The sequence below is a fragment of the Corapipo altera genome, unplaced genomic scaffold (assembly GCF_003945725.1).
Source record: "Corapipo altera isolate COAL_440 unplaced genomic scaffold, ASM394572v1 45, whole genome shotgun sequence".
In the NCBI taxonomy this organism is placed as follows: Eukaryota; Metazoa; Chordata; class Aves; order Passeriformes; family Pipridae; genus Corapipo; species Corapipo altera.
Window position 1 is genome coordinate 15,547,756 of NW_020884877.1, and position 14,059 is coordinate 15,561,814.

The 14,059-nt window shown below is 36.8% G+C and overlaps 1 protein-coding gene across 5 annotated transcripts in view; it reads right to left on the reverse strand.

The window, feature by feature from the left end:
- Window positions 1–14,059, reverse strand: part of B3GALT1 (beta-1,3-galactosyltransferase 1) — a 188,414-nt gene that overhangs the window by 153,378 nt on the left and 20,977 nt on the right. Inside the window, exon 3 of one of the 5 annotated variants that reach the window (XM_027636930.1) lies at window positions 10,550–11,078. The exons of the other annotated variants lie outside the window; for them this stretch is intronic. Coding sequence (XP_027492731.1) covers window positions 11,019–11,078 — 60 coding nt within the window. The 3' untranslated portion in view covers window positions 10,550–11,018. Of the gene's footprint in view, window positions 1–10,549; window positions 11,079–14,059 lie in introns of those variants that run through there. 5 annotated transcript variants of the gene reach the window in all.

Sequence of the window (14,059 nt, forward strand, 5' to 3'; positions counted from 1 at the left end):
AGACATGAGACAGTTGCCAAACGGTTATTCCTGGGTGTTGCTTCCTGGCACGGTTCCCCTTTCTCCTTATGTAGAACAGGACTTTTTCTTCTTTGCAGAATAGGACTTTTTTCTTTTTGCAAGTTCTGAAGCTTACTTAAATAATGAATGAATAAGCTCCTCCTTTCAGAGGAACTAAATACTTTAGGCAATACCCCTGAAGTCAGTTGGTAAATATTTCTGTAAGTAAAAAAGAATTGTTCATGCATTGTGTGCAGCCTCATTTGGTATGGGTTATGGGTACCATGAGCAGAAAAAAAATTGATATAGGCCAGGCCTGCTCAGGTCCAGCAAGGTGACAACAGGTCTGGAGTCCTGCCAGAACGTGGCTTCTGGAGAAGCCAAACAGGACACAACTTGTGTGCCAGTTGCTGAATTGAAGCCATTTTTTGTGTGCCTGCCATGTCCTGCCACACTTCTGGTTCCAAAAGGTCTTACTGTGTCAGGCAGACCCAGCTGCAGCACATGAACTGGCTCCATGTGTTTGCATTGTGTGCACATTGAGCAGTCCTGGGAGAGAGTCACAGGCAGCACACCAAGCTTCAGAAGCAGTGGAACTAAATTCTTCTTCAGTCTGGAAAAGAGAGCTTCTTCCAGACTGTTTTCGTTACAGATAACAGAGTGTAGACTTGATTTTAATGCTTCAGAAATTTTTTCCCCTTACTGGAATGACTGTAAATAATTTATTGTACAATGTTTAGCAAAATTGGATGTGCCAACCCTGCCAGTTCCAAAATGAGACTGTTAGTGCACAATGAACATTAAGAACTTTCCTAAAAAAGTTTCCATAAAAGACAATAATGTAGACATCTGTGACTTTCTTTGAAAAATAGGTTTATCTTCGAAAATCATAGTGTACTACCTATTGTCTGTGCAACTAATAAGCACTTTAAACAAATGTTCTCTACTATTATTCTTTCTTTCGATTGACATGGGCTTTACAGGAACATTTATTTTATAAGAGTGATATGAAACTCCAAAATGCCTTATTATTTGCTTAGACTACATTTAAGTTCCTAATGAATAGTCATGTCTCTAGCTTTTAGAAAATATTTTCTTTTTCCTCACTTCCATTAAAAAGACTTGCTATTTGTATTATGTATGAAAAACACTTGGCTACATCACCTTCACGCTTGTGTTTCTTAAAGACAAAGACCTGCAGTCTCTATGTTTTGTTGAGTTTATTTTGACAGACGTTTGATTTTTAAAAGGAGGTTGACTGTGGGTAACTGAAAGCTCTGCACTATGGAAAAAATATGTCCCGCATGTTTTAAAAATCCCATCATATTCCATATGCATAGTTTAGATTCATATTCAGCTCTTTCTCTTCTCACAGTCACTCATTCTTCCTGTGATAAAGAACTGGTGATTTCATTCCTTATTCTTCCAACTTGTTTTTTAAAGTAATCTTATAATTTTAGCACCAGTGACAGACATGTATTTCTTGTGCACTTCCTTGAATAGAATAAATTTTTATCTACTTACTCATGTTTTCCTCTTTTGAAAATGTCATCAAATTTAAAAAAAAAAAAAGAGACATTATATCAATTACACATGTTCTGTTTCAATAAATTTGTGGGTATCACAAAGTAATTAATACGTAGCTATTCTAGCCTGTGGAACTTTTTCATGCTATAAAAAGTCCAGGATTTCACAGTTAACTTGTTCTAAAAGAAAAACACCAGTTTAGTAGGTTCCTGGTGATGGGCTACTCTACAGTGCAGTGTCCAAAGATCAATATGCCAAGCCACTAGAAGAGAAAGCAATTGTAATTCTACGTGGTGCATTGTTGAGACAATGGTTTTTATAGAACAAACAAATTCTCCCACACTTTCTCTCAAAAGTGAACTCAGTGTTCATGAAGAATGAACTGTACTGGTTCAAGGTGCCTGCAGGCTGCGCTGAGCAGCCTTGGGAAGTCCAGACTTGTAGATTTCATGTCTCTTTAGGGTCAGAGCCATTATGTAAAGCTGAGATGGAAAGGAAGCTTGACACGAGCCCACTTACAAATTACCTTGAAACATCTACAGAAATTGCCAATAGGCTGCTAAGCCACTGTCTCACCACAGATGCTTTGCCTTCTTCCTCAGCCATAGCTCAAATATCTACATCTTGACTTGACCTCCACTAAATGGCAATGGTCCTGTGCACTGCCTACGTGGAATGTGATTGGACACAATTAGCATGGAATTAAGAAAATTAAATCTAGTTCTTAAAAGTTTCTTCAAAACACTTTCTCCCACACTGTGTAGCAATATAGAGAGTATCTCAATCAATTGTGAAAGCTAATCTATAGTTTTAAAAACATAAAAAATGAAAATATGTTTTTGTATTATTCTGATTTTACATCACTGAGCACAGCCTGTACTGGTAAAAAAAACCAGCTGTTTGAAGTAGCTTCTTTTACTTCTCCAATGGCACATATTTTTCTATCTAGTTACAGATAATTATATGCAATTACAACATCTTAGTAATCTCTGTGAAACAGCTAATTTAGTTGTCTTTTTTTTTCTTTTAATTTTCTCCCTCCACTTTCTGAAGAGTAATCTGAAATACAGGATGGATAAGATACGGATTTCACAACAGTTTTTAATAATCTTAAATATGGACCATCTACATATCCCATCTTTATTGCTACAAATTTTGTCAAGGCATTAGAACACTTGGTGTTGAGTACAGCTCTCCTGTATCTCATAAAAACTCCAACCAAATGAAGTCAGTACATGATCTGTTCATTTTAAATTGTCACGACTGTTCATTTAAAATTCTGAAGAGCCAAATATTTCTCAAAATTTGGATTAAAAGCACCTCCCTGAAAGTCTTTTTCCCCCTATAGCTTTTATTTTTACCCAAAGCACAGTGAGTTACAGCTTTATAGATCCCCTCTAATTTAAATCCTCTTGCGACTTGCCTTCTGTACTGCCAACGGAGCAAGTCCCTTTGCCCCTAAGTCATCACACATGCTGTACTGCAGCCAAAAGAGGCCTGTACCAAAACTGCAAGGTGACTGCAGATTTTCTCCATGTCATGCACTTCAGTTTGTGCCCAGGTACTAAAATCCTTCTATACTGTGAGTGTGGATGGTCTTTTAACAAGTAGGCATAACAGAGTATAAGAAAGAATGCTTCATACAAAAAAAAAAAAGGGAGTAAATTGTAAATTTTTATAATACCTTAATTAGAATAGCTAATTAATACTTCTAGAACATGTCAATTCTGTCTTTCTCAGGCAGGAGGAATCAGTGAACCTCTAGGTATCTTTGAAAATCTTGGTCATTACTCAAATTACTTTAATTCCAATGAGATTTCTTCTTGAAACACATAGAGTCTTTTCCTGCTAACAATAGACTTATAAGTTTCAGTGCCAAAAAACTTTAGTAAATTGTCAGCCTTTGCTACAAACAACACGCAAGCAAAACAGCTTTCCATTTGTAGTTTAAATTACCCATCAAATACAATAGAAAACCAAAACAACCTAATCTTGTAACAGACCCAAAAGTCTTCTTAGGTAGACTTCATACACTTTATACAGGCATGAAGAATGAATGACTATCCATATATAACCATATAAAAGCATTTATAACCCAACTTTCTGAAATAAATCCTTTACTAAAAAATAAAAATATTGTACAAGATGGCTGTGATGAAATTCAGAAGAGGGTTTTCTGTATGCAAGCATAATGCTTTATTTTTCAGACTACCATATGCCATAAATTTAAGTGCTCAATATTGTACCAGTCAGATGTCAGAAATGAACAGACAACCTGCTAGAAGAGATGTCCTCCATTCTTAACCATCATCCTTGTCCGTGACAGAACTGATTGGCTTTTTCACATATACTGCTACTAGCAGAGATAAAGTATTATCTCTCTTTAATAATTGTTTTTAGACCAAATTTGTTCACTTAAGTGAGTTCAGTATGATATTTTCATTTTTAAAAAGATAAATGAAAGAACTAAATCTTTAGTACTATTAAGTTCTTTTCTGAGATTACTAGAGTAAACTTTTGAAAAAGGGTTTGCTTTAAAATGTAGGCATAATACAAGCACAGTGTGTAGTAGATTTTTCTTTTTTCTTGGGGGTACTTGACTTTTATTCACTGAATGGGTAATCTATTAGGTACTGTATGCTGTTTCCTCTGAAAATTTGAGTTCTGAATCTGACTTGATTGCATTCAACTATGGTTTAAGCAGTTAAGAGACTCAACAAGACTGTTCCACTGTCAAAACACTGACATAAGAAGAGCTCATCAGTGACTGGTCACTTTTTAGGAATCTGCTGTATGGTGTAGCATTTCTTGTGATCTGTGAATTGTGTGATCAATATGCATCACAAAACCACGACAGAATTATAGAAAAGTGCTGTTACCAAAACTGATTGTTTGCATCCCTCCTTAAAACTCTAAATAACATTATCTCTTGGCAAAAGAAAAAAAAAAGGCAAAAGCTTTGCTTTGAATCACATTCAATTATTTTTTCCTTCTGTTGTTTCTCCCTGCTGGCCAGCCCATGCTGATCCAGCATGGAGACTCTCATACAAAGGTCAGCATTGCAAGGTGACTGATCTGCCATTAGGTAAACAAAGACTTGATTGATCAATTATCCAGGTCAAAGGGAGTCTTTTTTTCATGGTTTTAATAGACCTTAGGTAAGGTTCCTAATTCGGAATAGGTTGCCTCAAGATTGTTCTCAAGAGTGAACTTGTTAAAATCTTTGGAAGATGAACTTCTCAAATCTCCTTTTCCATGTGTTCGGTTTTTTAATTAATTCATTTGGAATGCATCTGCATAATTTGGTTGTATGTTGGCACTGAGTGAGAGTGATTTGCCTCCTGCTCTGCTTTATCACTAAAATAATAATATCCAAAACTGTATCACTGAACCAAAGTCATCCATCCTGTGTCTTTTGTAGCCTTACAATGAGTAGGCAATTTTGCTGCTTTCATTGTAAAAAGCCACATTTTGATCAGGAAGTCTTTGGAAATCCTCTTGAACTCCACGTTCAGAAAACGCACATTTTAAACACTGTGTTGCATCTGACTGAAAGACAGCTCAGCAAATAACAGAGGAAAACACTACAACTAGGATGCTCAAGTTTGCTATGGTTGTGATTCCTTCTTTCATGACCTTAGTGTTCACTTAAGGTACCCGTTGTTTAATAATATGAAAGAAGCGTTGTTCTGACTGTAACAAAATTAAAAAGCATTTTTCTATATCTCTAGACAGATACTTTACAACAATAGCAAAGGACTACCACTGATTTTTCTGGAGAAAAAGATTTCCACCTTAAAACATTTTCTTATCTTCCATTCTGATGCTTTCCACAGTGAGCTGGCAAGATGAAGGTAAAATTATGCAAACCTAAGAAACTGTACAGTTCTCTTTAAACAGTAAGTTATCTTCTTTGTAACAAAAAGGATTAAAAAATCTGAATCTAAAAGCATATCACTCCTGGGGAAGATTGTATTTCCCTAATTACTCTCAACAGCTTTATTTCAGAATTCTCAGCACATAAAATAGTTTATATTTGGAGAATACCTATGAAAAACCAGCTGCAATTCTACAGACGCTGCATATTGTCCAGTTATATAAATTTAACTCTTAAAGTCCTGATGCCTGGAGAAATACATGGGTTCTATATCTTCAAAGTCATAGTTAAGGATTTAGTAATAGAGTCATTTGTTTTAATAGACTGTTGTGAAATCTTTATATTCTCTACACCTCAGTAATTTCTTATGAGTTTCATGCAGTCCTGATGCAAACAGTCCACTCCTGGAATGAGAAGGGAAAGGCACAAATGCAGTTGGCACAGAGCCAGCTCAGGTTTGGCAGCAATACAGCAGTGGTAGCACGAGGCAGCCAGGACTGGTGATGACTCAGAGCCTGTGGTGCACTCCTTGTCACAGGGGATGCTTTGGGGCCCCGTTGCTCTCTCTAGCAGTGCACGTGTACTGTGTCCTACATCAGCCTGTGCTCAGCTTCTGAATTATTGAATTGCAGCTATTTATTGTGCCCAACGAAATACTAAATTGTGTTTTTATGTTGTGGAGCAAAGAAAACCACTGAAGGGTTTGAGTGGCCATTTCAAATTCTTTCTCTGTCAAATGTGCTACAGACTTCATCCTTGGCAAATATTACTATACTGTTACTAAAGAAACAAAATGTAAAACAGACAGAACAGGTTGTCAGTGTTTGCATTGGTTCTAACAAAACTACTATCCAGACGTGTATATCTACCATGAGTAGTGTTAGGACCATAAGCAGTGATTAATAGTAGTATGCAAGTATCAAACATTTGTACTGTGAAAACTAATCACACTGCTTACATGTCTGCAGGATTCATTGTGGCTCAGCTGAAACGCTGATTGTAAAAGTGAATGATGATGCTGACTCAGCTTGAAAATCTTGACTTTTGTCCTTTTCAAAAATAACCCACTTTTGCAGGCTATGTGCCCACTCCTGCTTTGTTTCCTCCTTGGTCTCACTGTCATCTTCTCATCACAGTTGCACAGCTCTTGCCTGCAGAGTAGCAGCAACTCTGCTTAGGAAATGCACCCCAACACCTCCAAGTTTGATTCTTAACCTCCTTGATGAGTTACTCTTAATTCTATTCTATAGGTACTTGTTTTCCATCAGTCTTTTCGTGATCTCTTGCCAGCCTCCTGTTTCATCTCTGTCCTCCCTTACGAGTACATGCATGTACACACACACACATTACCTGAAGCTGTCACCCTCCTGTGTGCCCTCCTACCCTCTATCCCTCTGCTGCCAGCCTCATTTACCAGGATCCTCATTCAATCTCAAACTCATTTTTATTGCTTTTTTATAAATATAATTATGAAGGGAAGATGTTCTGGTTTTCTACTAGGAATGAAACACTTATTAAGAGAAGTTGAAAAGTAGAAGAATTTAATTTTCCTTTTGTACTTTTATTTCCATCTGTTTTGATTTATGTTGTGCAAAATTCAATTGATAAGAAGACATAACTCAGAACGAACTCATTTCCAGCTATGTCAATTTATATTTAATAATTCTCCCATTCTTTCTAGTAATCTATTCGCTATTTCAAGAGATTAGAAGGCTGAATGAATTTTCCACTAAAATTCATCAAAGCCTCAACAGTCAGCTCAGTAACAATAAATAAGTAGAAGGGAAAGAGAGCACAACAAACAGTGAAAACTGAAAATGAATTTATTTGCATTCACTATTATAGCAGGTGGCACAGATTAGGGTTGAATGCCAGGTGAGTGCACTGGAAAATCACTGAGCTTCCCTTGTTCCATGATGCAATATGTTATATAGCTGTAACTAGATTATATGTAAATATTTATTTTTATGGCTTGATTTCTTCCTTAGTGTCTTCTACTTTTTACTCAGGCATTTTATTCAACTTCTGCTTAAAAAGGTACAGCGGGAAAGCTTTAACAGAGTCCTAGATTAGAGAAGAAATTGAATATGTATTAAAGATGTGTGGTTAGATTAGTGCCCATAAAATGAATGGATATGAAGATATTTCTAAAAGGATGTATTAAATCCATTCTTTTCTTACTCCTATCTCTAAAAACTCTTCTTCATTGTTATCATTTGAGGCATATGGTTAGAGCATCTGGAACCAAACAGTCCATTGAAACTCATTCTTTCACATGTATTATTAATAAGAAAACTATTCTTACAGTAGTTTAAAGGTACAGTAAGAACTTTCACTACCTGCCTGCATTCTCTGCATGCTCATTGATGCTTTCAGGGAGAAAAAAAAGGTACACTGAATTAAACTTCTGCCATGCTTCACTCTTCAGAGTATAATTGGAATTAAAAGGTACAAAAATGCTTCTTTCACATGAATATCAGGTGATAGGTTTGGTAAGAGTAGCATAAAAAGAGTGCCACTTTTATGTAACTAATACAAAGAGCTGAGTTGTTATATACCCAAAGAGGTTATGGCATTTCACTGCAGATCTGGAGTGGATCACCTCAAGTGACACTGGACAGGGTCCAAACAGCATCACACTGCTTTAGCTAGACAACTCAAAGCTGAAAAGCAGAATCAGAATTTCACATATTTTTTAGAAATTAATGCCAGGAAATCCATGAGCTTTTTCCATGCCTCCTCTGAGAGGGATGTGAATAACACGAGCAGTTGTCTTCCCTGCTCAGTGTAGCACAGCATTTCACCTGGAATCAGTGACCTTTAGTAAATTCATCTACATGTAGATGTAGACCATGGATGGGATGAGTCAGGAATAGCATAAAAGTAAAGCAAGAATACTGGAGGGTAATATATTTGTACAAGTCTTTCAGATCTTAGTGTAGAACCTTCCTTGGCAGAATGGCTATGAATACAGCCAAGAATAAGGTATTTACTTACCAGAATACCTTATGAGCAAGCTAAGGAACTGGCTGCTTTGTTTTGGTATTTAAATGTTTGTTTAGTTAATGGAAGCTCACATTTCCTCCCTTTACCTTCTTTGCCCAGGATACACAGGTGTATAGTTAGCATACAGGCTTCAAGAGTAAAAAGGTCAGGTTTGTTTGAGGAAAAAATGGTAAAGACAGGGTGTGAATGACAAGGCCAATTGCCACGGGGGGGGGGGAACAGGACGTAGTAACTTTTTTTGTAGCTGATGATGACTTGGATAGGAAACATCCTCTGTCTGACCTTATCTGCTAACTCCTAGTCATTCCCACTGCAAACAAGGATTCGCCCTGTCAGATTGTCAATATCACCTATCTCATAGGTATTACAAATTACCTCTTTTTTCACTGTTTGTGCTGGCTTTGGTCTGGACTTTCTCACCTCACTGTAAGAATGCAGCTGAATGCTGGCCTCCATGTTACCACACCAAACCTCAGCAGGCCTGGGGTGGGGGCTGATGAGGAAAACTACATAAGAGGTGTTGACTGTCCCTCTTCCACACATAAATAATGCCAGGAAAGGTTGCTGTGGCAGTCACAAACGGTTTCAAGTTCACCAAGATCAACCTACTATCCAAATTGTTTGTTAGGAAATGTAAAAACTATGGGACTCTGACTGACTCCCTTGCAGCTGAGTGAGAGGCAAAAAAAAGACCTTGTTAGCAGATGTAAATTGTCTAATGGTAGAAGGGTCCTGATTTTTCTGCTGATTGTTAATATACAAGTAAGTCCATTTACCTGGAAATTACAATAGAATAAAGCAAATGTAGTATCAGGAGAGAGTTGTGCAATACAGCTTTCCTCATTTTTGTGTACCAGTATTATCATTTGGGGAAGAATAAAGTGTGATTATTTCTCTTAAATGTATTACATTATTTATTTTATCATCCAGATGACAAGGCAAAACAAATTAGTTTCACTTTTCCCATAGGCTTTCAAACCAGAAAACTGTCCATGTTTTCGTGGTAAATTTTCCTTTTTCTAATGTAGGCAAATAATTTTTTAGAAAGCTAAAGAACCAGGGAATCCTTATCCTTGGAAACTAGCTACAACCAAACTGACCCTCAGCTTGCTGTCCTGAACTTACCCAAATGCACCACAGTGTTACACGGTATTGTTTCCAGAGGTGCTGGAATTCTATTTGATCCCAACAGCAAGCTCGTTTGCCCTAACAGTTAGCTACCATCAATAAAATTCAAAGACTTTCAGTGACAAAAAAGCTTTGAAATGAAATCAACTATTGACAGAAAAGATCCATTCTGAAGACAAGACTGGTAATTTGCAGGTATGTATGATAACAGGAGTCACTTCAGCTGCTCTGTAAGGCAGGGATGGTCACTCAGTCACAGACTGCAGGGAGACCTGCAGCATGCTACAAGCAAGGCAGAACCAGGGAACTTCTACCTGAGTGGAAAAAAGGGCCAGTGATGGATTATCTTAGCACACTGAAGATGGTTTTCTGAGTGGGACAACAAAAAATGCAGTACTTTATTCTCAGTGACTGTAAAACCTTACTCAGTAGAGAAAAAAAAAACACTAAAGAGGTTCTCTTCACTTTCAGGTTCTTCCTTATATTTCTCTATTTCCCCTTCGTGAAAACCCCCAGATATACTGCTCCACACACCGGGCAGAATTTTTAGCAGTTATCACCTTGTTAATGCTACTTAGAAATGTAAGCTTCAATATATTTCTAGTTATTGAATGTTACCAAATTTATCTGTATATAATATCCTTCTTGATGTTCTACAGTAAAATAAGAAAATGTAACTGTCAGAAATAACATTAATGTTATTCCAATTTTTTTTAATTTAGTGAATGAGCTCAATGTTAACACACAGATCTGAGATTACTTCTGGGTAACGATTTGATGATGAGTTTTTTTGGATTTCATCTTCTCTTGGAGATATTTTATATCTCATTTTTGATCAAATACATTTATCCATGTGACTGACTTCAAGATAGGGGGATGATATTTCTTTCCCATTTTAATTATGCCCCATAACATATTTAAGTGCTATGAGTAGTAGTGTTACTCCCATCTAGAAATCCATGAGCATGCAAGCAGCCAAATTTAAAAGAAAACCAAAAAACATCCCCCAAATTCAAGCACGTTTTTTATTAGCATAATCATGAACAAAATATCACCTATCTCACCTTTCCTACCTGTATTACATAACAATTTTTTGAGTAAAAACATATACTAGTGAACATGAGCTGTCCAACAAATTAATTTGTTATAATCCCATATGGATGTTTTTCTAGGTTTGTAAAACTTGGATTATATTCCAGATTCCTCTTAAAAGCATAGTGGTTCATTTCAGTGGTAGGTTGAAGCAACAGGCTCTGAATAGATACTTCCTCAGAGATCTGCACAGGCTTCTCTAAAGAAGAGGATGGAATTAGAAAAGTAACACAATTTAGAAAGTAACATGATTCACTCTGTACACAGAATACAGAGGAATAGGACAATTAATCATATTGTGTCAATCAATGAAGGTCCCAGAATCTTTTTAAGCATATTTATACATTAAAGTTATAGACTCCATTGATTCCATGAAGGGCTGAATGCTTCAGTTTGTACCAACAGCAAGCTGTAGGAACCTCTTTGAGGTAGAGAGCTCTAGAGGCCACTGGAAAAGATCAGAAAGAAGACGAATGCATCAAACGATTAATATCCTGAAAGTTAACAGCAACCTAACTACTTCAGTAACTTTGAGACTAAAACCATAACACAAGAGGCCCCAGATATCACTGGCCAAAACCAGAGGATGACACAAAGAATTCCAGGACATTTAATTTTATACAACCACAACACCAGGAAAGTTTATATACAGCTTTGTTACACAAAGCAAGGTGGAAAAGGTGTTTGCACAATCTGGCAGCTTATGCAGACTTCAAATGCAAAGCACAGAGACCCCTGTGCCTCCATGACTGCACTGCTTATACTCCTCAGCCATCTCCTGAATGAGATTGCATCAAAGTATTAAAAGGGAAAGATGTAAATACTAATGCAGATTAAGTTGGATTTTATTAGTTCTTTATAGTTTGCTATTCCAAACTAAACCACAGCTGGGTACTGACTGACAAAGAAGATGTTATTAATTGTATTATGATACACCTTAATGCAGTAAAATCGTATACAACGGAGTAACTGGTCTTGTGAGGTTTTACTTGGGAACAAGAGCTTCAGAAAGTGAGAGTAGGGTTTTACTATAACTATTAAAAATTCCAAACATGGTTTTAGTTTCTAAGGATTCATATAATAAATCTCTGCATCTTTACTAATTTTAGATAATTTTGTTAAGCCAAATAAAAAACCCAGTTTAATGTTTATGAAAATTTGAAAGAGACTTGTAGTTTCTAGCATCACAGTTTTCATACCTTTTAATTTGAATTTGGTTTTAGTTTTTATCTGTATTTTTAAGAAAGGTGAGGGAAAATGCTGTATTTAAAAAATTAATGTTCATAAGAAATGCTTTAGCTGCAGGAGAAGCTTTATTGATTTTTAGGGCTGGGATTTGGGAATTGAATTTTTCTGGAGCATAACATTTTGTTTACTGGTGGTTGATAAACTGCAGTGTCACCTGCCAGCTGGCTTCAGCTAAAGAAAGCTGATTGATAGCCCAAGACATACATATGAAAAATAAAATTATAAAAATGGTTTTTTTTCACCCTAGAATTTGTCAGCCTAGGTATTCCTTTGGCTTGAACGGGATCATTCCTATTATTTACAGCCTGCATTATTCTATCTCTTATAGGCAGCAATCACCATTACAGTTCTGTCTACTAGGCTTTTAACATTCTGTGCAAAAAAATAGTTTGGACACACTGTACAGTCTCTGAATGTGTATCATCATACAGCACAATTTAGACATTTATCCATGTGTCAACTGCTATTTCATGTCCTCTGTATGAAGATGCCCATGTTAAAAAAAGTACTCCGGTGTTCAGGAGTAAATAAAAAGAATTACATAATTTACATGTTAAATGCAGAGGTAGAAAGCAATACCAAGTGGTTTTTTGGGAGGTTTTGGTTGGTTGGTTTTATTTTTGTTTGGTTTTGGTTTTTTGAAGTTTCCAAAATAATCTAATGACTAATTTCTTCAGCTTTCTCTACACAACATTTAGTTCTATGAATCTTGCCTTAACCTTTTTTTGTGCTGGCTATGGTCTGCAGGCAACTGTTTTTCACACCTATTAATCCTGTTTCTTGACTTGTGGTTTGAAACAGTTTGGTCCATCAAAGGGGACGCCCTTCTCAAAGGGTCAAAAGCCCAACTCCCCCCCGCCAAGTATTGCATTTCAGTTAATAAAGGACTGGCATCAAGGCCAAGGAATCCTGTATACCTTCATACCAGTATTTCATAACTGTCTTTTCTGTCATCAGATGTGTACCAGAGACTGTGAATGGCAGACAGTAATCTGAATTTTGACTGGTTAATTAACAGTGATTTAGAATTTAAATTATAAGTAATTTTCTGGAGGAGCACTGAGTTTGGTGAAAAACAATGCTTAATTAAACTGCTATTATCAGAGAGGAGTATCTTTATTAGATACACTTTTTTTTATAATCCCAGGGAGCTCAGAATCCAAACAGATTCATGAAGACTACAGAATACATATTTAGTACAGTTATTCAGTTTTGTTTTGAATGTCTAGAACATACCAGATTAGACCACAGAAACTCCTTGTAATGTTTGAGTAATATGACCTAAGAAGGCTACTATCTGCCTGTCAGGAGCGGCCAAAAGGGTATATTAGGGCATTACATTTGTGAACGTAAGTGGTCTGCAGGCAGACATGGACACAAAGCATACAGTATAGACAAACACTTCTGAAAAGTTTGTGGCTTTAGAGGCCTTTCTTTTGACTACAAGCTCTCACCATTCCATGCCAATTTTCTGTTCTAGGAAACAGAAACGATGACCTGTCATTTATCTTTCTGATTCTCTAATAGTGGCATAGAAGAGATCCCCTACGCAGTGCTATTGAAAGATCCTTGTCCCACCTCACATTCCATTTAGAGAACAGGCGAACAAAACCCCTTTCCTCTTCATCAAAGTCTGAGAATGATTAATTCTGGCATTCCATCCTGACTCGATATCTTATGATACCAAACATAGCAGCAAGAGAGTAGGAAAGTGACTCTGCTACTTTGTGGATGCTATCAATCTGGTTGGCCCCATACTTCAGAAAAGCAGACAAGGAGCTCTTAAGTTGTTTACTTCCTTCATTTATCATCAAGGACATGCTGATCACAAGTTTCCTCAAGATTAGTTGGCAGTTTAAAAAACCCCCAACAACACACAACAGAACCAAGTCTGCACTAAACAAGCAAAACCCACACGGAGCATGTGATGCCTGTTCAGCATCTCCACAATCTGCAAGAATAACAAATGATGATAAGTGGGTCTTCTTACTTGCATTTTAAAAGCAACTGCTAAATTAAGAAGAAAGTAAATGTTACTGATTTAGGTACCTTTATCAGTTAACCCCCCCCCCCCCCGCCAGAGTTCTCAGCTTCATTCCCAGAGGAATGTAGAATCACAGAATGGTTGAGGTTGGAGGGGACCATCTAATCAAATCCCCCTGGTAAGGAAGGTTTTCTCAG